This window comes from Armigeres subalbatus, chromosome 2 (assembly GCF_024139115.2).
Source record: "Armigeres subalbatus isolate Guangzhou_Male chromosome 2, GZ_Asu_2, whole genome shotgun sequence".
NCBI classification, from domain to species: Eukaryota; Metazoa; Arthropoda; class Insecta; order Diptera; family Culicidae; genus Armigeres; species Armigeres subalbatus.
Genome location: NC_085140.1, coordinates 111,378,319 through 111,403,253, shown reverse-complemented (window position 1 = coordinate 111,403,253; position 24,935 = coordinate 111,378,319). Strand labels below are relative to the sequence as shown.

The 24,935-nt window shown below is 39.5% G+C and overlaps 1 protein-coding gene across 1 annotated transcript in view; it reads right to left on the bottom strand.

Moving 5' to 3' along the window:
* LOC134210664 (cyclin-T) overlaps nucleotides 1–24,935 on the bottom strand; it is a 49,021-nt gene that overhangs the window by 20,159 nt on the left and 3,927 nt on the right. The window contains exons 2-8 of the mRNA XM_062686842.1: nucleotides 9,515–9,632; nucleotides 9,242–9,452; nucleotides 9,131–9,176; nucleotides 8,956–9,046; nucleotides 8,696–8,860; nucleotides 8,486–8,627; nucleotides 736–3,362 (exon numbers count right to left, since the gene is read on the bottom strand). Of these exons, the coding sequence (XP_062542826.1) occupies nucleotides 736–3,362; nucleotides 8,486–8,627; nucleotides 8,696–8,860; nucleotides 8,956–9,046; nucleotides 9,131–9,176; nucleotides 9,242–9,452; nucleotides 9,515–9,632 (3,400 nt within the window). The remainder of the gene's footprint in view (nucleotides 1–735; nucleotides 3,363–8,485; nucleotides 8,628–8,695; nucleotides 8,861–8,955; nucleotides 9,047–9,130; nucleotides 9,177–9,241; nucleotides 9,453–9,514; nucleotides 9,633–24,935) is intronic.

Below are 24,935 nucleotides of genomic sequence, written 5' to 3'. Positions count from 1 at the left end.
TTTGTGGAGAAGCCATTTTAATCTGAAGTGAAGACATTTCACTAAACAAGCTCAGAAATAATTTTCTTTTTGACCTTAGTTCAGCAAACAATTTATTTAATTATTGTAATTGTAAATCATGATGAGCTTACTGTTCAAATGGGACACCAATGTTTTTAAACATTTTTAAAAAAAGGTTAAGTTGATTAAGTCTATATCTTATGTTCTGCAGTATTTTGAAATACATCCGAAATAGTTCTTCGACGAAACTAAATACATTAAAATGTTGAGACATTCTCAAAAATCTTTTTAATAACAATCGAATTTTCAAAGATTGCAATTTTAACAATATACAACAACAATGAATGTAATCAATTATTTTAACATTTCGTTCAGAAGGAATCAATTGTCTTTAACAACTGACTATATGAAATACGTCTTCTCGATAGTTTACTCTATTTTTAATTTGAAGTCACAGTGAAATTGTAAAAATGTGGTTGCCTGCAAAGACTTCCAATTATCCATCGTTATAACTAGCCGTTGGGCAATCACGAACCATGCCCAGATGGGTGATAATTTATTTACACAGTACGCATTATTAATAGAAAAAATATTGATCAACATTGCTAATTACAATGTGCAAAGTCCAATCAGCTACCAGAAAGCTGCCGAATTCACACATGGTTCAACATATTTTCTAGGAAGGTGAATTTCCAATATTTACTATCAGAAAAACAACGACAGATCGTCACTTACCTTGCTGGAGGAAGATTTACTGGAAGAACTGCCAGTCTGTCCACCGGAGGCGGAGGAACCCCCGGCGCCACTATTACCATTCTGTTTGTTGTAGTCGTTAATGATTAATGGGCCCATTCCAGCAGTCACCGCCGCTGTCGACGAAGTGGACGTGGATGATTTGTTCGATTTGCTCTTATCGCGTTCCTTGTCGCGATCTTTCTTCTTGCTACTGTGGCTGTGGTGTGCCCCTCCGTGGCCTCCGTGGCCGGAGCCATTGTTGAATCCACTATCATTAATGTTGTAGTGCTCGATTTTGTCCTTGGAGATTTTCAGTTTGAGAGGGTTCGGAGCTAGCGTCGAAGGTTGACTGGAAGTGGAACCGGTTGCGGGAACTGCTGCCCCACTGTGGGCCGTCGAGGCGCTTGTGCTGGAGCCACTAAGAGATGAAGCACCCGAAAGCCGATCTTTTGGAATTTTGATTTTTAATCCTATATCGGAGGCGGCGGCTGCCGCAGGATTGCTACCACCGGTTGTGCTTTCGGTGAGTGGGTGGAGATTCAACTTGTCTTTTGGAAGTTTAATTTTGATCGGGCCGGGGATCAATGCCGGATCGCTTGCCTGGTCGGTCTTCTCCCTTTCTCGATCTCGGTGCCGGTCCTTGTCCTTTTTGTGTTTCTTACGCTCCTCACGATCCTTGTCCTTTGTCTTGTCCTTCTCTTTGTGTTTGTGTTTGTCTTTCTTTTTCTTCTTTTCCGACTTGGAGCGGCGATGCTCCTCTTCTTTGGAAAGAGCTGTGGCTGTATCGCCTGTTAGTGCCACCAGTTCACTGCTAGCAGTGTTGGTGTTTGCTGTAGTCAGTGTCGAGGCTGTCGACAATAATGGTGCGGATTGAGCAAGCAAACTACTGATCGCCGACGGCGCATTAACGTCAATAGTTTGAGGCTCTGTCTTGATAGTTTCAGGTACATTGGGCACTAAGCTTGGAGCCGACGATGCGCTCAAGCTTGAAACCGACTGCGAAGAAGCAGCACTAGTCAATAGTGATGATCCAGTACTTGCTACCGTGCTGTTATTGGTTGTTGATGAAGATGAAGCAAAACCCAAGGCATTAGTAGCGCTCCCACTGAGGGAGCTGAACTTGCTCTCCGTGCCACACAGACTTTCCTTGAGCAAACTACTAACTAAAGCCGGGTTAGTTTCAATTCCGTTGATAGTATTACTGAAGCTAGTTTTGCCGATATTGATCGGTTTCGAATCACTGAGCAAAGGCTGCGACAGCAACGAACCAGGGTCGTTGAACGGAAACATCGAGAAACTATCGTCCTGCTTATCAAACGTGCTGGACAAGTCGAAAGACGAGGAAAATAGATTGTCAGAAGGAGAAGAAATTTCCACTTTGCGCACTTTAGATTCCCGGAAATCGGTTCCATCTTCCTGTCGAACTTGTTCACTGCTGTGAAGAGACCGCTTCATCGGTGCTTGTCCACTAGAAATCTTATTGATGCCTAGCAAATCAGTTGGATCTAATGTGCTACCAGACATCGATCCAGATAATGGCGTTTCCAGCGACCTTTTCAAACTCGAAGATGAGGGAGGTTTCTTCTCAGTGGATCTCGGCTGTTGGCTTGAGCTGGGCGTCGTCACAGCTTCGGTACGTCGCTCTTTCTTCGGTGTGATAGAACGAGACTTATGCTGTTGATCCGGATAGGTTGGAACAGAGGGCTTTTTCTCCCTGCTACTTGGACTTTCTTTGATCGTTTTCTGAATGTTGGCATTCAATTGCCCTTGTGACCTAGATTTTCCACCACTGTTGGAAACACTGCCGTTGTTACTTTCCGCCTGCGTATCTTTCCAATCTGGGCTGAATATCGACGAAGGCTTAGATTGCTTGGGAGGGGTGCTCATTTGCATTGGTTCGGTCAATCGATTGCTATCATCAATAAGGCGGAATGAAGATTCAGCACCTGCCGATGGTAACTGCTGTTGCATCTGATTCTTAAATTGCTGCTGCTGCGTTTGCTGATTAGGGACGGATTGCGATTCACTAGAAGGCATGTTATTGTTTCGATTACTCATCGATTGGCTATAGCTAGGTGGGTGTGACCCGTAAGGTTGTTTCATCAATGACGAAGCAGACGATCGGCTGGACAAATCCGGATTACTACCGCTGAATAGAGGTGCCGCCATCATGGAGTTTTGTGATTTTCCTTGATTTTTACCATCCATAAGAGATAGTGACGGTCCTTTTTGACCACTACTAACGCCGTGCCGGTCAACTTTGCTTTGGCTGTACGGATGCATTGGCATCGATGAAGATGAACTACTCCCGGTCGCCGTTGGCATCATGCGATTCTTTGGATCCCTGGAACTTTCATGCATGTTACCGTATCTTGACGATGATGATGATGACGACGAAGACGACTGTGGTGGCATACCGGAACGGCTGCTGCTGTGATGCGGTATTGGTTGCATTTTACTGCTGGAACTACTCGTTCCATAGTGGCCGCCACCAGCACCGGACATCATTTCCCGCTGGTGCAGTGCCTGCGACGACGATGATGGCGGCCGATCGCCGCGAGAACGGGAACTACCAGATGAAGGAATTTTGTGGCTGGAAGATTGTGATGCTTTCAACGATGGGTCGCCTGTTGGTAAAATGTAAGAAAGATGTTTTTGATTATATTTAGATGATCTCACTAGGTACATGAATTATCTAATTAAAATATTGCACAGCGTTGAAATGCCTGTCAAATTATGTAGGAGCAGGGATTTCCGATATAACATTTTTCATACAAACTTCCAATGAGTTTAGTACCGACCACACGTTAATTTGTAGAGGGCATCAGAGCAGCAAATAAAATGGAATAAGAGGACCGCCCATCAAAAGCGTTGGCACCGTTATTGTAAGCTGGACTCCAGACAACAGAACAATAATCTAGAGTCGAGCGCACCAGAGAACGATAGAGAGCCTTAAAACAGTAATATGTCGGTGATTTTTTTTGCAATTCTGAAGATAAATCCTAGATTTCTGGATGCTCTGTCGACGATGAAAGAGATGTGTTGATTGAATACTAGTTGGGAATCTAGAATGACGCCAAGATCCTTCACGTGGGTCACTCGCTGTATTCCTTATGCTCAATTGAAATTTTGTAATTACAAGAGAAAAGTATTTTCAAAGGTGCTTACGATATCTCACACTAACTCATGCCCATTGCGAGCACTCATGGGTACTGGGGCATGACTCTTTGAATTATAACGCCGTTAGCATCAGCGTATGAACAATCAGGGCCCTGAATCATCGAAAGATGCTAGACAAAATTTAAAGAAAAAAAAAACTGCGACCAAAAACTACCTAAGGTTTCGCAACACAAGACTAAAGTTAGTAGGGAACACTATACCTCGTGTTCAATGAGCCGGAAATCATTTTCAAAGGCGTTTATCAGAAAGCCAATTTAACCGTCGGCGTCTTTATTACTGCAATTGTTAACGGATTTTCATGAACTTTCTGGAAGATTTCCTGAAAAATTTAATGGATTTCTCTCGCAATTTCCAAGCCGCACAACGCAGAACAAATTTTCGATGATTGTGTGATCGTTCTGCATACTTCTCGAAAACACCCACAGACAAGCTTTTATTTATTGACCACACAAAGCACAAGCACATACTCGGTATTACCAAATGTTCTGCTTCCTACCATCTTGCACCTTTCAATTTAATCACTCTATGAACCCTTGGAAGTGCTTAAAGAGAACATTAAACTGCAAGCCAGTTGGAACATAGAGGTGATAGAGCCATATAAGTAGCTGCAAGCCGGCAATGTCCTTTTAGTGGACGTAATGCCAAGGAAGAGAAAGAAAGCCTGCCAGCAAACGCTGATCATTCAAAACGCAGCACTGATATGTATGGAGCGTAAGAAAATGCGAGACCCTTCTCTCCTAGCTTTTACGTAATTAGTACATGGCCTCTTAGTAATGAATTTTTTTCCACGAAAAAATGTTTTTTGGCTTCTAACTTGTGAGGCCAATATCATGCCATTTTCTGTGCATAGATTTTTGTGTCACTTGTATGAAAGGAGCGCAGTTTAAATTTTGCAAAGTTAGTGGAGAAAATTTATTGATTACATACAATTTATTTAAGGTCTAAAGCAGAGAGAAGGCAAAAGTATAAAAAAAGAAAATGTTTTGATTAAATGATTCATATCATATTCATGGACTTCCGTAACCAGGACAAGTCGCCATCAACGGAGTACAGACCGCCAGTTATGGATACCTCGTCCCTTCAACTTTTTTATTTTTTTTTTCAGACTAAGGCCGGAGTGGCCTGTGCCGTGCATAGTATTCTCCATTCAGCTCGGTCCATGGCTGTACGTCCCCAATCACGCAGTCTGCGGAGGGTTCGCAAGTCGTCCTCCACTTGATCGATCCACCTTGCTCGCTATGCACCACGCCTTCTTGTTCCCGTCGGATCGTTGTCGAGAACCATTTTCACCGGATTACTGTTTGACATTCTGGCTACGTGCCCGGTCCACCGCAGTCTTCCGATTTTCGCGGTGGGAACGATAAATGGTTCTACCAACAGTTGTTGCAACTCGTGGTTCATTCGCAGCTGCCATATACCGTCTGCACCCCACCGTAGATTGTACGCAACACTTTCCCTTTCAAAAACCCCAAGAGAGTGTGGATCCTCCACGAGCATCGTCCAGGTCTCGTGTCCGTAGAGAACTACCCGTCTAATAAGCGTTTTGTAGATAGTCAGTTTGGTACGGCGACGAACTCTATTCGATCGGAGCGTTTTGTACGTACGAGTTCCTGCCATCACGCGTCTCTGAATGTATCTGCTGGTATCGATATCAGAGATCACCAGTAGAGTGGCCCAGGAAACAAAAAGTTGTCGAATTACACGTGGCACCGCCCAGGATTGTGTCTTTTGGTGAGAAAATCATTCTCAAAATTTCAGCTCAATCGATTGTTGTATAAGCTGGCGCATTTGATTTGAAATTTGTATGGGGATTTCAGCCAAAATATATGAAAAAATACACGTCCGTCACTCATTTGATCTGGAAATTGGTTCTGATTGCTCGATTGAACTCAGAATTGCAAAAAGGGTAGTTGGTATGTTACAGAACAATTTTGCAGAACATTGTAAGATGATTAAATAAACTTTTATATACTTTTCAGCTGATGCGATTCGATCAATAAATCCAAAATTACACAATCCAGCTCCTAATAAATCAGTGGTCCCCAACATGCCTACTATCAAGGGCCGCACAGAAATTTCGAGCTGTTGTTTCGGTTCAAATTGCATATTACAAAACATTATAAATATATGAAGTAAATATTTATTCCTGTGAATCTTTTTCAAAAAAAGTGTACTTGTAAGGACATTTCATTCTACAGGTTTTATCGTCGTAGCTGACTTTTAGTCTTCAGTACCCTTTTTGCAGTAGCGGACTTAACAAAAAACTTCTCCAAAGCATCTTTTTGGCTCAGTTGGAAGAACATATTTTAAGCGGTTTTCCCATATGACCATATGTCGATCGATTCTGTAGTTTCGATCTTATGTTTTCTATGGTTTATTGGTTTATTGTGCACTATAACTTGTCGTAACAAATAACGGAGGGTTCTGGAAAAATCCCATATGCTATTTTTGGCAGTATCCGCTCGAGATTCTAAGAAGCATTCACTCAAGCTTCTGAGCAAAATTCGTTCGATATTCTGAACAGAATTCGTTTGCAATTCTAAACAGAATCCGTTCGGGACTCTGAACAGAATCCGCTCGGAATTTCAAACAGATTTTTTTTCGGAATTCGTTTGAAACTTTGAATAGAGTCCGATTAGGAATTTGTTTGAAATACTGAGCAAAGTATCAGTTAAATTTTGCTAAAACCTTACCTATTTTGAAAAATAAAAGCATTCTTATTGCGGAGCAGTGTTTGACATTATTTTTACCTGAAGTTCAACCTGTACTTCCTTTAAATCTGCGATTAAATACCAATTTGCTTCTATTATAACCCGGGCGATAACATCGAAATATATTTACTGTCGACCTACATAACCTGAATCAAGCTTCAACATCATAATGATGAGAACTTGACAGATTCCCGTGTACAACAAAATATTGGGAATGATACAAAACGTTTCCTGTCGTATAATGCTTATCAATGGGCCACATGTAGTGTATTCTTAGAAATTCTTCGCGGGCCGCAGGAAAAGGCTTAAAGGGCCGCACTTTGAGGATCACTGTAATAAATCAACCGAAAGCTCTCTGTTTGTCTGTGCTTGTAATGATATGGAAATGCTAGTACTATTTTCAAAATATAGACGTACATGTTCATTAGGGTGGCTCAAATTAGTATGGGAAAAACTTTTTTTAATTTTTTCGATGGGCCGCGCTTTTATTCGCTTCTATTTGATGCCCTGATACATTTCTGCATACATTTTTCCATATAAACTTCCAACGAGTTTAGCACCGCCCAAACGTTGACCGATTTGGCTGAAATTTTGTCCACAGCATTAGGACATCAAATATAGAACCAAATAAAGAAGGCGGCCCATCAAAAAATTTGAAAAAGTGTTTTTTGAGCCACCCTAATGTTCATTAGACAAAAAGCTTTCGAATTCTCTCCAGAATTGTGATAAGAGACAAACTATCTCTAAATCAGGCAATCGCTTGTGGCATAAGCTGCCGCATTTGATTTTTAGTTTGTATGGGGGGTTCAGACAAAATATACAAGAAAATGCATCTCTATTAACTCTTTCGTTTTGATTGGAAACCCCGATTCAGCCCAGAATTGAAGAAACGATAGCTTCCACAGAACATTGTATTATGTTTTATGAATTTTTGCTTAGATTTCGGCTGATTTATTCTATTTGTGGGCTTCGTGGCCGTGCGGTTTGCAAAGTTGGGATGGGACTGAAATGCGATCATAAGCAGTGCTAGTGTTGCAAATTTGGACGCAATCAGGCTTTCCAAACCGAATTCTAGAACTAAAGATTGAAGCAGTTTTTTTCCTATATAAATCAAATGCGCCAGGCAACAATCAATTAAGCTGAAATTTTCAAAGATTGATGTTATGTACCACCAACAGCATAATTCTGGGGGTGCACTTTAGAATTCGACAATCTTTTTTCTCCCTTATTTACTAAGCTGGGCCAGTCTTATGTTCATGATAGAATTAGAGGCGAACGTACAGATTTGATAGATCCGTTATGATACGGAAGCCATGAAGATTTTTTCATATAGAAGCGAGCGGAGGGCAATTTTGGTGACGCAATAAATCTCATGACCTTCCTTCTGCCAAGCTTCCGTATGAAGGGGAAGGAAAGAGTATCAGTATGGAATTTGATATTTTATTCACTGTCAAAAAGAAGGTGATTTGATTTGCTCTTATACAGTCGTGTGCAATTCTACTAGATAGATCATATATCGTCGTGAGGAATCCGACATATTACAAACTTAACGCTAGAATTTGTCTATAGAGAAAGTTTTTGGCACGTGACGGTCAAAATATGGCTATCATTCAAGATTTGTTTGGAGTTTACACGAAAAATACCGAAAAAAGCACTATGGCAATAGGTGGCTGGGTTCGAATCAAGGCCCGGTTTAGGAAATTTGCTTGACATTCTCGATAAAAGTGCCGATCATGGGCATTGACAATTCCATATTATAAGTAATTGATGAAGTTATAATAGACACTACATAATGTTATCTACGAAATGATTCCATCCAAAACAACAATACAAACAAACTAGTCTACTGCAAAACTCACCACTTGAAGAGCTCTGCTTAGAGTGCGAATGAGACGATGACCGATGATGACTAGAGGACGAACCAGCGTCGTCAATGCCACGCGGTATGGCCGACGACGAGGAGCTCGGCATTGCAGAAGAACTTCGCCGACTCGAGTCATCCTGTGAGCAAGATTTATGTTTAAATCAACTGTTGGGTTGTTTGGTAGCAAGAAAGCGAGGAAACCTACCGCTTGTGGCTGATCGGCGCGTATCGATTTCATTTTGCTCTTCAACCGCGTTGGACACCGATCGAAGATGTGAAGGAACTCGTCTGTCAGCTGTTTGAGCAGGTCTAACGTGACGGATTTGTCCACATAATGAAACCAGTGGCGGCCTTCATTCGATTGTGGGATCTGAGTGATACAATTGTGCATGGGCAAGAAAGTAGACTCTTGTTAGGTAACAAAAACAGCATCAATTTATTTAACAGAAGAGGGGTTATACTGACCTCCCAACGCGACCATTTACACGCTAAATGTATACAAAAACAAGCGACCACAGTCGGTTTATATTGCAAACACATAGTTGTCAGGTGCAAACTGTAACAAATAATAATTTCATATAGATTTCATTTCATATAACTTTATATCGTAAACAGATAAACAATCATCCGGGTCCCTCACCTATTAGAAGCCATAAAGTAGGACGTCTGCGCCAGATCCTTGGAAGCTAGAATGAAACATAAATTAATAGTTGCGCCAGCTCGCATACTGATGCATTCAGATTTTCCCAACCTTTGACTAAATGGCACGTTTTAACGACGTGCGTGTGCGGATGGTCGATGGCAACATCGAAGCCTAGTGTTTGCAGCAGCACATTCTCGTTGAACACTAAATCCTGAGCCTGCTCGGCGTAGTTTTCCTTCAGTGGATCGGGTGCTTCCATACCCAGACATATGTGAACCACTTTGATAATATGCTCGAGCTTTCGTGGTTGTTCCTCAACCTAGGAAGAAGAAGTAAATCATTAGATGTTTTCTCATAAAGCTTTCTTGGTGAAACAATTACCTTAGCAGCTAGGAACAGGGCGGCAGCAGCTATGCTATTGCGGTGAAATTGTGTAAAGGAATGAAATGCGTAGAAACGATGCATATATACAATCGCCGTGTTGATGCACAGTTGCGACCTGTAAATTGATAGAAGATAAGAGGGAGTTAGATATGAATCATTACAATATGAATTAGGTGCAGCATTTAATATTCTTCATTAGGGGAGGACGGAGCAAGATCGCCACCGACGGCAAGATTAGCACCCCTTAATTTTACCGCCATTTTGCCTCCTCTCTAAATAACACCCCTGTCCAAAAAAAGATTCGACACTGAATAAATTTTATAAAAATGAAACGCATTTGAAATACAGATAAATTAACAAAAGAGCTTGAGCTTGAGATTGATTGACTGCTCGTAGTTGCTACTCCATTATGACCAGAGCAGCTGTTCTTGCACAGGGAACCAACAGATGTTTGCTTGGGACTAGCTCACATCTTCAATGTACAAGTACTGGTGATCTCATTTGTTAGGTCATACTGGCGCCTGCCACGTCAGAATGCAAGTCAATGTAGGGAAGGGAGAGGAAATGATGATGCAATCACTCGCCCACTGCAAGCCGAATATACCTCTGCACTTGCCACAAGTTCATGCGGAATTTGTTGGAATTTTTGGGTTAGGTTCGAGAGGCAGAGGTCCGTCTTGGTTAACGAGCTGCCAATGTGATAGATAGGAGAAAGCAACTGATGGAATTTCTAATTGGATGTTTGGAAACGCACTTTATAGTTCATTTCCAATTCTAGCAGATTACTGTTCGAATATTCAAGTTAAAGGTATGGGAATTGAGATGGAAACGGTATGAGAGTCCATTTCTAGTTCTAGCGATTGCTAAAACATGAGAAATATAGAGAAAGATACAAAGTAGGAGAATGGAACGGACCTAGGATTGAACCCACGACCTCCTGCGTATGAGGCAGAAGCAGTAGCCATATGACTACCAAGCCCGCTATGAAATACAGATAAATTAACAAAAGATGGTAAAAATTGAGGTTTTCTTATAAGAAATCAGTATTAGTAAATATAGTTTGAAAAACCCAGATAAATCCACCTAGCGGTTATAATGTCTTTCTCGATTCAATCGTTTGGTTTCGCCATCATGTGATACATAATGAAAATAATTGCCTACCTTACGGCTTTTGCAAACGCTATATAGTGAATCAACCAATCAATCGAATATAGTTTGATACACAATTTTCTTCATAACTTTTAAACGCAATGACTGATCGTGATTATTTTCAATAGTGATCAGCAAGGGTTTGTTTCCTATTTCCTATTGAAAATTGGCTCGATCGGCCATTGCGTTATGGAGTTATTGACAAAACTTCCAACATCAAAAATAGAACTTGACCCCCAAATACCAAAAAAATCCGCGTGAACTCGTTGCAAGTGCAGAAGTATACTCGGCTTGCAGTTGGCAAGTGACTGCATCTTCCATTCCTTTTCATCTCTGATAGAACGTAAGGATGTGGCCAGCGCTATATTGATCATTTAAAAATGCTGGGGCTTTTGGGCTGTGCACATTGAGGTTCGAAAGCAAATCCCAAGCCCCACCCATTAGTTCCCTTTGCAATTACGATTGTTCTGGCAAATCACGGAGTAGCAACTATGAAGTGTACAGTAGTGTAGAACTCATTCGTAAACTATCTGGATATCGCCTCACCCATGTGGTTGGTTGCAGCTTTCCCATCTGCTATTAAAAGTGCTTGTACTCTGGCTCCTCATATATGGGTCACTTTTTAACAATAATTAGTCACTCCAGTTTGCATGTTGGTCAAATGAAACTGATTTATATTGGTGTAATGTACGGTGTGGTGTGGTCAATGTACGCCAAAACTGAAATTTAGTTTTCCTTTGAAATTTTGTTATGCTGCAATGATTTCCCATATCCCAAAAAGGTGTATTTAACTGTGTGGCTCTATAAAAGTTTTAAGATCTATATCAGAATATGCAGAATTCTCTCTCAATTGACCTTTCCCGTCATTTTTTTTATTCGCAAGGCCTCCCGGAATCCAAAACTAAATGCACTCGCGTTATCAAGGGCACCCCATTCAAAACGAAAGCCACGTACAATTGTCATTTTTATTATTCCAGTTTTGCTGCCTCGCAGCACGCGTGGAATAATAAAAATGACAGTTGTGCATAGCTTCTATTTTGAATGGGGTGCCCTTGAAAACGCGAGTACATTTAGTTTTAGATTCCAGGAGGCTGGTCCTTAATCGATTCTTCAAGTTTCGATTTTATAACTGGAAACTGTTTTACACGGAACGCATTCCCCGTGTAAAAAAAGATTCAAGTTTATTCAAGGTCAACTTTTCCAAAAACACAAAAGCCTCTTTTTCAAAAACTCAAAACAAAAAATCAAGAAAATGTTGTTTTTTGAAGTTTGATCTAACATTTTCTCGATCTTGGACAAAGCCTATTCTTCAGGCCGGTTCACATGTGCCGCACTTTTTGCCTTTCTCGTATACAAAGTATACGTAAAGGCTATAGGGTCACTCCAAATCCGAACTTTTGATAGAAGGCTCGAAGACCCATAGTGTTATATACCAATCAACTCAGCTCGACGCATTGAGGTGATGTCTGTATGTGTGTGTGTGTGAATGTGTGTACAAAAATATGAGACACACTTTTTGGTACTTAGCATTATTCGATTTGCTCGCAACAAGTTGCAGTCGACGCGGATTGTTAGTAGTCTAGTTGTTTCCTATTAAAAATTGGCCCGATCGGTCATTGCGTTCCAAAGTTATTGATTGAAAAAAAAAACTTCAAAAACGATTTTTTTTTCAAAGATTACAGCAATGCATTTAAATAACCGCAAATGCATATGAATTGATGGTAAAAGTAAAATATATCCCCCTAAAGTGCTATTTTGACCTCTCTTATGTGTTTTTCTTATTTTTTCAATGCCCGAGAAAGGCACCACCAACGCTAGGTGGATTGATTTGGGTTTTTATGTTTTGTTTTAGATTCACGGTTGTTACGGAGATCCTGATACACTACAAAAATTCCACACATTTTTATTGGCAAAAATCCATTAATTTAATTCATGATTCTAATTAGTGCACACATAACCACTCTCCACGCGAAGTACAAATATAATCTATAATCAAATAAAATGTATGTGTGGTCTCTAATATGCAGTTATTGAATTTATGTGTGGGTACAAGTTGCATATATTTGGGTCGCCAAATTGCAAAAATTTATGTGTGCGACAAATATATTCAATATAAAGAATTTTTTCGGTGTACATTTTCCTGACCGACTAAAATACAAATCACGCCATTTCCGCAAGACCCAGGACTAGATTTTTAAACAAATACACGTGAAATATTAATCTTGGTTACCACAGTTTACTGCACGTCTTCTCCTTTCTCGTACAACAAAGTTGTACCGAAAAGCTGTAAGATTACTCCAAAAACGAAATTTTGATAGGATGCCCGGAAACCCATAGTGTTATATACCATTCTACTCAGCTCAACGAACTGAGATAATGTCTGTATGTGTGTATATGATGATGATGATGATACTACCATCTATTGTAGCAAGGCACCTGCCGATAGCACTGGCCATATCTGACAAACGATTTGATCATGATTATACTATTGTTTGTATTTCATCAAACTCCTGTATGAAGGGCCAAAAATGGGTGGGGTGGTTCCATAAGCAGAATCACTTATGCGAATCCACGGGATGAAAAGAGAATCTCCTTCCAGAAGAAAGTTCGTACATACAATAATATAATCTAGCCCTAGTATGTATGTGTGTATATGTGTACAAAATTTTGAAGACACTTTTTGAAACTTAACATTGTCCGAAAAATGTCCATTCGACGGGGAATCCTATTCCATTGTTTGCTATTAAGTTATGACCAAAACACTATTTTTTATGCGCAAAACACGCTAAAAAAACTAATTCATATTTTTTTTTTTGGCACCAACACCGCTAGGTGCAGGGGTTTATAATTATAATGTAACTGATTTTAAATATGATTTTAAACTTCATCCTTACACATGTTTGTACCAAATTGGAAATAGGTCTAAAAAAACTCAAAGGTGCAGCCCAATCGGATTGTACGCTAAGGTGACGTAGGACTACGTAGCTATACGAAATGGAGGGTATTTTTCATCATAATTTGTGTAAATTTATTAGCATTGTGCAAACTGCTCGGAGGTCAACCGAATCAAGAAACTGAAAATAGTTCCCAGTTGGATGAACCAGCCGTGGAAAAGAAACGACTCATCGGCCGGATCGCTACTGAAGCCACTCGTCTATCTTTCAGTGGATATCATCAGAATCCTAGAAGACATTATGCTCAAAAATGTCTGGAATATAGGAAAAATAAGCATAATCGGAGCTTTCTTGTATTCAATAAATTAAGCCCGTTAGCCCGCCCCTTTGTGATCTGATATAGGTGTAAATATAATGTGCACTCATAACGATTAATGAAGGGGCGGGGCTAATGGAATTACTTCATTAGATATAAGAAAGCTGCTTTCCGGCGCGCGCGAGCCATTTCGATCGGGATTCCGCAGACAACGGACCGTTCGGAGGATGACAAATTCTGAAAATCCAATGAAATTTTCTCGCAAGATTCTGAATTTGGTTATGAGATGTTGTTTATCTAAGATGCGTATTGTTGCGAGGAATGACAACAGAAACTTGACTCAAGACGAAGTTTCTTCATATTACAAAACATTATCTTTCGGCATTTGTATGTCCGAGTGGCGTTCACCGATGGGTGGTTGATGTAGATAGTTTCCACTGAGGTGGCGTCTTCGTTGATTTTATACAAAAGCCATTTTATACAAAAGAAGGTTGATCCGACTATCTGAGATACATTTTTTTCAAAGTGCAAAACTCAGTCATAACTAGCAAATGTGATAGCGCGGCGGAGAGAGATGATGCAATTAATTTGAACGGATGGAATCACTAATAGCAACCAAGCTACCACGCCAAACTCAAAGCCTCCGAAACAGTCAATTTTCGCAATTAACTCTTTCTTTTCATAAAATGTTGGTCCTGAGAAGAACCAATTTTCTTTTCCCAATGTTCCTTTCCAACTAGCTGACACCACAATTTGTAATAAATTTTCAGCATCGGCACTGGCGGTGCGGGATCGCCACAGTGCTATTTTTATGATCAACCCTTTCTTCATATGAAATGCTGGTTCGTTGAGGTTGAATGATCTGCAGCAACACATCGAGCACCACCACCAATGCGAAGGATTTCTTTTGAAAATGTTATTAGCGCCTCCGTGATGCTGTGTCAGCTCCGCAGCGATCGCTTTGATGCGTCTGCTCTGCGTGAAACCTTGTTCAAACTGAGGATTAGATCCAAACCCGCAAGTGATTGATTTTTGATGTCTGTGCTAGTGATGCATGTACGTGATTGGTTGGTTGACCTATTTCCAAACTTTTTATCAATTATCGATAATAAATAGTTAAAAATCAATATTTTCAAATAAATACAAAGAAGCGTTGACTCATCCTTGATCGAATGGCCAAAAAAAATTGAAAATCCATCGAGAAACGGCTGAGATATTGAAGTTTAAAGTCTATCATATTTTCGTGACGGTCCCCGATTTTCGCAATCGTAAAGTGTACTCCAATATAGAAAACACAGACGTAGTCCTACGTCAAAAACAGAGTTAATGTAACAACCCTTCTAGATGGACAGACAGACAGCCAAAACTATTTCAATAAGCACCGGTTTTAAGACAAGATGATGATTTTAGCTTGTTTTATTCCGTTATTGTCAGTGAAATTTTAGAACTATATAAGATGCATTGATATACAAGGAATGTTCAGGTCACAACTCCAGTAAACTCCATTTCAGAATTTGCGCGGAAAGTTTTTGTGGCAAGTTTTTCCATGAGTTCATGCAGGCAATTCCGCCAATTACCATTTTAAGCGTCAATATAACAGATCCAAGAATCTCCGCACGAATGATGAATTTGTGCAGGATTTTTCGCAGATATTTTCGGAGAATTTTGCTGAAATTCTTGTAAGTAACGACACAGGGATTACTTCCGAAAAAATAGGAGAAATTGGCGCTTAAAATGTCAATTGGCAGAATTTCTCTGACCTTATAGAGGAACTTGCCACAAGAATTGATAGAGGACTTACCGCACAAATTCCGGACTAAATTTCACTGGAGTTTACGCAAACTATCCTGCAAAATTCCCGAAAAAAAAATACTGCTGATTTTTCCGAAAATATACCTATGATTTTTTAGAATGAATTGACGCCTCAAACTCAGGATTCTCAGTGTGCAAATTCCTCCGGATATTCTTGAAAAAGTTCCACTGGGAATTCATGCAAAAATTCATTCGGAAATTTTGCCATAAAGTCAAGTGAATTCGTCAAAAACAAACTGCGAAAAAAATTTAGAAATTCCATTCATGTGTCTAACCTTCAAAACCTTCATTAATCCCTGCGGAAATCGCTTTGGAAATTCCTGCAGAAATTGATTGCTGACTTCTTGTGGAAAAACTCCCGAAAAATCCTTCGTTAAATTCAAGGCGCAAGTATTTAAGATTTTTTACAGAAATTCCTGTGATCCTCGCTACAAGAATCGCAACGTGAATTCTTACGGAAATTTCTCTGGGAATCTCTGCAAAAATTCTTCCGGAAATACATTCGGAATTCCCTCCATGAATTCCTGTGGAAATCGCTTTGGAAATTTCTGCAGACATTCCTGTGGACAACCTTCCGGGAATTCTTTCTTAAATTAAAGGCGGCATTCCTGCGCATTTTGAACAGTAATTCCTCCAGTTCCAAGAATTTCCGCGGAAATTCCTCCAAATATTTCTTTACAATTTTTCGAATTATCAATTCTGCAGAAATCCTCTTTAGGCTGTATCTTCTTCTTCTTATTGGCATTACATCCCCACACTGGGACAGAGCCGCCTCGCAGCTTAGTGTTCATTAAGCACTTCCACAGTTATTAACTGCGAGGTTTCTAAGACAGGTTACCATTTTTGCATTCGTATATCATGAGGCTAGCACGATGCTACTTTTATGCCCAAGGAAGTCGAGACAATTTCCAATCCGAAAATTGCCTAGACCGGCACCGGGAATCGAACCCAGCCACCCTCAGCATGGTCTTGCTTTGTAGCCGCGCGTCTTACCGCACGGCTAAGGAGGGCCCCTTTAGGCTGTATGAATATATTTATTAAATTTCTCATAGAATCCTTATGAAAATTCCTAAGGAGGTAATGTAATTATCCGGAGAGTATTTCTGCGAAAATACCTGATACCAGTTCTCCGAAAATCCGACCATTTAAAATACTAGAGCTCTCGGAATGTGCACATTTAGGTTGGAGTGCAAATCCCATGCTTCCATCTATTGGTTCCTTGTGCAATTGCAATTGTTCTGGTCAATCACCGAGTAGCAACTACAGGCCTGGTAGCAAGTCACTTTTTAGTGACTTGGTCACTATTTTGAGTCTAGTCACTAAAAAGTCACTATTTGCATCCAAAAGTCACTATTTTTCGGAAAACGGTCACTTTTTTTGCATTGCCTGTTGTAACAAAATTCGAAATATAAATCATTTGTACCTATTATTATCAACCAAATGTGAATCTGGTAGTAATATATTAAATTTCGGAAATATGCACTAAAGAAATTCCAAGTGTGTTGTGCAAATCGTGAGGTTATTTAAGATTCGTGTCAACTATGATCTTTTTCTTCACGAATTTAATTTGTTAAAATGCGAAAGGCTTACCTCAAGTAAAGAGTACAGAATTGAGGAGTATTGGAACCAGAACCACGTCTGTTGGTGAGCGTTAATACTTTCCGGTGACAAAGATAGTGAACAGCCGTAGTTTCATCACATGATAATGATTTTTTATGTTTCTTAACGTCAGGGAGAATAATGAGCGATAAGGGCGTCGATGACGGAAAGTACATTATGGTTGGTAAATTATTGTTAAATCCGTTTATGATTGTTAAATCTGCCTTGCGAACCTTCGAGATAAGTCTCCGAAAAAAATTATGTCGGAAGTTATGCAAGTTATGTCAGAAATAATTCTGGCACAAGCCACTGAATTCAAATTTTTTTTGATTGAAATTATTTCAGAAATATCATATTTTTATAAAAAGATTCTGTTTATTAACAATTAAGAATGGATACCCAAAAATTAAGAATGGATACCCAAAAATTAAGAATGGATACCCAAGTGTAGACTGTAGATGTGAATGAATTGGTCGGATTTTTGAAATCTTCTCCTAAAAATGAGTTTATATTTCCTTTGAGGCAATATAACTAACGAACGGGTTGACCGATTTGTGCGGGTTTCTCACTAAAAGATTCGTCTTGTGGTCTGCTGTGTTTATATATACAGTTGATTCAAAATTATAAGATTGCTAATGTCGTTCCTGTTCGCGTGACTAACATCCAGGTTACTTCGACCTGGCAGCCAAAGTACTGGTACTACAAGTGTCAAATCGATGTTGATGATGAAACCAAACACGATGCATAAATTATGGCCAAAAAGTTTGTTAAAGCATAATTTGGCAAAATAATTTTAATGACTACAGCGCCACTAGCGTTCTAGTACTTGTGCTTCTACTACCATCGTGCGGGGCTTCTTTTGATTCCGGGGGCTACTTTGGATTTTTGATTTTTTGAAAAAAATAAACGGAAAAAATACCAAATTTGAAACAGAAAGTTACCATCCAACCATCAACAAGACACCCGATTGGTGATAATGACAATTTTATAGTAATTTTCGTTATAATTCTTGTTTTAAAATGTCCAAAGTAGCCCCTGATTTATCAAAAGAAGCCCCGCACGACGGTATATACTAAGAGTTGGGTAATTGATGGAATAGTTGGAAAATTATCAAAATACAACGTTTTCATGATTTCTGAAGAAAGCTATCAAGCTCGAACTGAAATCAATCTAGAGAGCAACGCCGAAAGGCCGAAAGAAAATCCAGATTTTACCCATTTTCAATTACCTTTAATACTAAAGTTTGCCATTTAGAAATTAAAATTAAAATTAATTAATAAGAGACCATGGTTTTATTGGTTTATAAAAAAAATCCTCAGAATGCCAAGTCGAGTTCAAAATCTTAAGAACTTCATTTTAATTTGTTAACCCCATGGTTTAAAAACCGGCAAAATCATATTTAAAAAAAATCATAATTTTACTTCATATTTTTAAAACAAACGGCGCTGCCAAACATTTATAAGCTTTTTGAGTCCAAATAGTTCACCGTCTAGGAATCAAATATATCGTTTTATATCATTCTTTGGCTGTTATACAGAAAACTTCGAGCTCATATTAATCAACAAATGTTGTTGTAATTATCAAAATAATTTTGTGACACAACTTGTAACTCACTACCCGTTCCCGTGACGCCGGGCAGATACCTTCTCGTGGTATGTTAATTAATATGAGGTACCATGGTCACATTGCTAGCTTCTGGCTGACCCAACGAATACCATCCTCAATATCCAACTCCGTGGTACTTCTGAGAGTGTCGCAGTTACTGGCATCTTGCTTCCATCCTTTCCCTCCTTATAATGATGATGGGCGTGGCCAGTAACAGTAATCCTCATGCTATTGTTGTGTTTGCCTTTTCTTGATTTCTGATAACATTCTAGATAAGTAATTCAAAATGAAATTGTAACAATGCTAATGTAATTTGTAGCTCTATACCCGGTCCAAAACTTTTGCAAAAGTCTCTATTTGGTCACTTTTTCTGTAATTGAAAATCACTATTTGGTCACTTTTCCGTCATCGTTGGTCACTAAAGTCACTATTTTGAACGGCATTCATAGCTACCAGCCCTGCAACTAAGAAATGCACAGTCATCATGCTCATGCTCATATATGCAGTACACAGTATTTAAGCTTAAAAAAAAACTTACTCTGTGCTGTGTTATACTCAGGGATTTCAACTCAAGTCTATAAACGAACGTGTACAAATTAAATGTTTAATTTGTTTCAAATGTTTTTGAAAATTTTCTTTATATTTATCGTAGTGGTAGAAACGGACGGTTCTCGTGATTACATACTTACCTGCGTAGAAAAATTTAGTGAGCGTAAAAATGTTTACGGACGGCAACTGAATCAGAACCGAATCAGAAGAAATTGAACAACACTAAATAGATAAAAGTGGCGAATGTTCCACCAAGAATAGATTGAAAAAGTGTGGTTTCAATTTTTATACTACTCTAAGCCAAAGCATATTTTTTTACGTTTCGTTTATCAAGTAGGTAGGGGAAGGTGGTCAATTGTCGGCCCCCTTTTGCTTCGTCCAATTGCACAATGTGGTGATATTTGCATACCAATGGAAGCATATAGGCATAAGCTAATAACTAGTGGAGTGGATTTGTTTTATTTCATCTATGTATTGGAAAACAATTATGTATTACCAATTTTGTTAAGCGTTTATTTTAGGCCGTTTCGAAAAAGGTGGTCGGTTGTCGGCATCCCAAAAACCCACTCAAAATGAAAAACTATGATGTGGGGGCGTTATGGCTGTAAAGATCAAGATTTATTGTGTCAATAGCAATGAAATTTATTAAATTTAAGTTGACCCTCCACTAATAATCGGCGTTCTGTCCTTTCACGTAAAGTTGCAAACGACCCACAAGGATCAACCGAAATAGTAGAGGAAGGTGAAAAAATTTAGGATTCTCTAAACGGCACTCTTGAACTAAATTCCCGTTCTGTAGGAACAGCAACAAATAACCTCCGGAGAACAGCGCAGAAGACTATCCAGGATTGAAGCGGGCCGATTGCCAACTCAGGCTCGGACCTTCAAAGGATTTTACCCACCATCACATCCTAGTGTCTTCGTAGTGTTTTGGATCTTTTAATTGATTTTTTATCCTAATATTTATGTTCTTTGAAGAAAAATAATGTTTTAAAGATGAAACTATTTTTTGAGACCCTTGGTTGATACGCGAGGGAGGGCCTCCCTATCCGGCCTTACCTATAATTTAAGAAGTTTGCGAATTCTGTTTAGGATTATCTATGATTTACGTTTTCTGAATCTGCAGGGAAAATCATCCGAATCCAAACTTTTCAGATTTACTTTGCTTTCGGAAGGTTTATGAGACTAGAAAATGACTCCTATGCTGCATTTTACGATTTATTTTTAATAGTTTTAAAAAAATATAAAAAAGGTTTTTGATTAATTGGAAATATGTCGAAAATCAGTAAAATGTGCTACACCGTTCACGTAAGAGTCACGTGTCACCGCCCGATATGTCTAAGGAAGGACATAAACGGGAACCTTCTTACGAAGGTGAGGTGATCCAAAGATGGCGGCAGCACTACGAAGATCACCTGAATGGCGATGTGGCAGACAATGGTGGCGGTATGGTAAGGAACCTGGGAGCACGCGCACGGACATACGACTTCCGGTTCCGAATCTCCAGGAAATCCAGGAGGAGATCAGCCAGTTGAAGAGCAACAAATCCCCTGTAATTAACCAACTACCAGGAGAGCTGTTTAAACACGGTGGCGAGGCACTGGCTAGAGCGCTGCACTGGGTAATTAACAAGGTTTGGGAGGATGAGGTTCTGCCGCAGGAGTGGATGGAAGGTGTCCCATCTACAAAAAGGGCGATAAGTTGGATTGTAGCAACTACCGCGCAATCACATTGCTGACCGCCGCCTACAAAGTGCTCTCCCAAATGTTATGCCGCCAACTAATACCAATCGCAAGAGAGTTCGTGGGACAGTGCCATGGTTTGGGGCGTGGGGCGCTATTTATGGTTGAACGTTCTACTACCACAGACCAGGTGTTTGCCATACGTCAAGTATTGTAGAAATGCCGTGAATACAACGTGCCTATCTATCAACTTTAAAGCCGCATATGATACAATCGATCGGGACCAGCTATGGCAGCTAATGCACAAAAACGGATTTCCGGTTAAACTGACACGGTTGATCAAAGCGACGATGGATCGAGTGATGTGCGTAGTTCGGGTTTCAGGGACATTCTCGAGTCCCTTCAAAACACGCAGAGGGTTACGGCAAGGTGATAGTCTTTCGTGTCTGCTATTCAACATTGCTTTGGTAGGGGTAATACGAAGAGCAGGGATTAACACGAGTGGTACCATTTTCAATAAATAAGTCCGTCCAGCTATTTGGCTTCGCCAACGACACTAATATTATGGCACGTAACTTTGAGAGGATGGAGGAAACCTACATCAGACTGAAAAACGAAGCTAAACAGATTGGACTAGTCATCAACACGTCAATAACGGAGTACATGATAGGAAGAGGCTAAAGAGAGGACAACGCATGCCACTCTCCACGAGTTTGTATTGGTGGTGACAAAATCGAGATGGTTGAAGAATTCGTGTATTTACATGGACTCATTGGTGACCTCCGATAACGATACCAGCAGAGAAATTTGGAGACGCATTATGGCAGTAAATCGTACGTACTTTGGACTCCGCAAAACGCTCCGATCGAACAGAGTTCGCCGCCGTAACAAACTGACTATCTACAGAACGCTTATTAGACTGGTAGTTCTCTACGGACACGAGACCTCGACGATGATCGTGGAGGACCAACGCGCACTGGGAGCTTCCATCGTTCACACAGAAAAAGCGGAAGATTGCGGTGGGCCAGGGACGTAGCCAGAATGCCGGACAGTAATCCGGTGAAAATGGTTCTTGACGGGAACAAGAAAACGAGGTGTAGAGCGAGCAAGGTGGATCGATTAAGTGAATGACGATTTGTGGATCCTCCGTAGACTACGTGCAGCCATTGACTGAGCTGAATGGAGAAGACTTTCGTGCACTCCGGCCTTAGTCTGATAATAAATAAATAAATCTGTTGATTACTCAATATTACTCAACAACTCAATATTTACGTATTGCTAAACAACCAAATTCTGAGAAAAAATAAGAAATTCCCATCGCCATATGTATTATTTATCTAGCAATTTCGGGGATTTCCTTATCGAGGAGTTTTTATGAATGAATGAGACATTTCTCATTGTCATAACTCGGGTCGAAGTTGTTTCATGAAAAAGAATATTTTATGTTCTGCTTACAATTCTCTATTTATTTTATACAATATTTGTACAAAAGCATACAGCTTGCAGAATCTGTGTATGCCAAGATTTTATACAGAATGGTAAGATATGTTTTTTTGTGTACATTATTAAATATCCAGCATAGGCGTTTAGTAAACAGCCACAAATGAATGACTGTTATAGTTGGGACTTATATAGGACGAGTGATATTGAAAAGTGTGTATAATACTATGGATTTCTAGTAGTCATGACTATTTTGTATTTCATAAGATTTTTTGTTTGAAAAATAACAAAAAGTTGTATTGGTAAAAACAAACATCTGCACAAAAAGTGAGGAAATGTAATATGATGATTCTTTGGTAATAATGAAATGTAAAGATTTTAAGGGGTATTTGCCTATCTATCCATAAATGTAGAGTAGATGTTTGCTATTCATTAAATATTACAATACATAGTGTTATTCGATCTCAAAATAGAATATGTAATATCATTCTGAGCGCCCTACCATATGTACATATACTCCGATTAACAGATGTGGAGATTCGTCTTACATAATTTCCGACAGTTTGCTATACTGCCGTGAATCGCATATTTGTCCCATATGAATAGGAAACCCAGCGAAGATGGGACAGCTATGCGATTCACGGCAGTATACCGCATTCCTAAATATGAGCCCGAAAAAAAAATAGCAGACTTGGCTCTCACCTGGTAAACAATCTGTGAAATATTCAAGTAAAGATGTTATTTTACGTCTGCAAAAGTGTTATCTGCATTTGTTCACAACTTTACACGTGAATCCATATAATACAAAACGATTTTATTCATTTTTGATCTTAAAAGGATTCATAGTTGGACTTTTTGTCAAAAAATTTTAAACCTAAATTTTTCGAAGGCTACCACGGCATTCATTTTACGCTTGATTTTACGTGGGAAATGACCGTCACCTCACTGAGTTTAAAACAAATGGAACATGAATTAAAACTTAAATAAAATAGGTATATAGATACGAAAAACCAAGCCACCAATAATGTTGTTTACAACAGAACAGTGGGTATCCAATCTGTATTATGATGATTCATGCATTCATGATAATGCTGAACAATGTAAACAATCCCCCCTGGAGAAACCGATTCATCGTGCACATTCATGAAAGCGCTGATAAGAAGTTATGATGACTGCCTGCGAACTGCGAATGGACATGCTTTCTCCGGTCGAATGAAAAAAGCAAATACACACGTACATACACTAAAGGCGAACGTCGCAATAAACCGTTAGCATTGTGAAATAAAGCAGAGGGCAAGTCTTTACCCGTTCCTGCCCACCAAAAAATAATAATAATGATAAACAATCGATATTTTCGACAATGCTAGATTTCACCCAAGCGTTTCTCGCGCAAGAATTCTTACAGTTTCAACCGCCACCCCATGTCCTTGATCAGGGTTGCCGCTTGCTGTCTGTTCGTCAGTTCCTCATTGACATCCATGCCCTGTTTGCGACTGGGTGAGTTATCCAATTGTTTTGCCGTAAAATACCATCTGGAGCTATCTCTTTCAAACAGTTGACCACCACCGCTGCTGTGACTCAATTCTGCTTTGGGATAGTCTTCGAATTCCCACTCCGTTCGAGCACTTGGTGTCAGCATACCTCGCCGACAATCAACAGAAGAATCAGAATCTTTCGAAGACCACATATCCAGATTAACACCCTGAACCTTCTGATAAGAATTTTATATACTCATTGCAGCAAAAAGAAAGCTACATGCTTTATCGATCTCTTCTAACGTACTATTTGGTTATTTAGCGACCGACGTAAATCATTATTGCCAGCAATACGCAAATAACAAAATGTAAAAGGGGATGCCCCAGAGCGAAGTTCAACTCAAGCTCTTCACCACATCCCGCATTTGTAATAAGGCTCGGGAACTTTTTCAAAACATTTTGATCAAGCTGAGAAAATGAGCTTGGAAGTTTTCAGATTTTATTTTTATTCTTATTTAGAAACTAATCATTTTTATGGCAATTGAATACACCTCAACGATACATTAATTATGAAAAGGTTCATCGTCACTGACCCTGAAATCTGCACTGCGTGTGAACATTTCAGTTATTTTGATAAACAAAAATCTTTGAAAAAAAAAAAAAAAAAAAAAAAATTGAAAAGGTTCATCGTCACTGACCCTGAAATCTGCACTGCGTGTGAACATTTCAGTTATTTTGATAAACAAAAATCTTTGAAAAACAAAAATTTTTGAAATCTGCACTGCGTGTGAACATTTCAGTTATTTTGATAAACAACGTTCTGCAACAGATAAATCACATACGTCGTTTTGATACGTCAGCATGACCGAGGTCATGCTACTTTCGTCGAAATGTTAC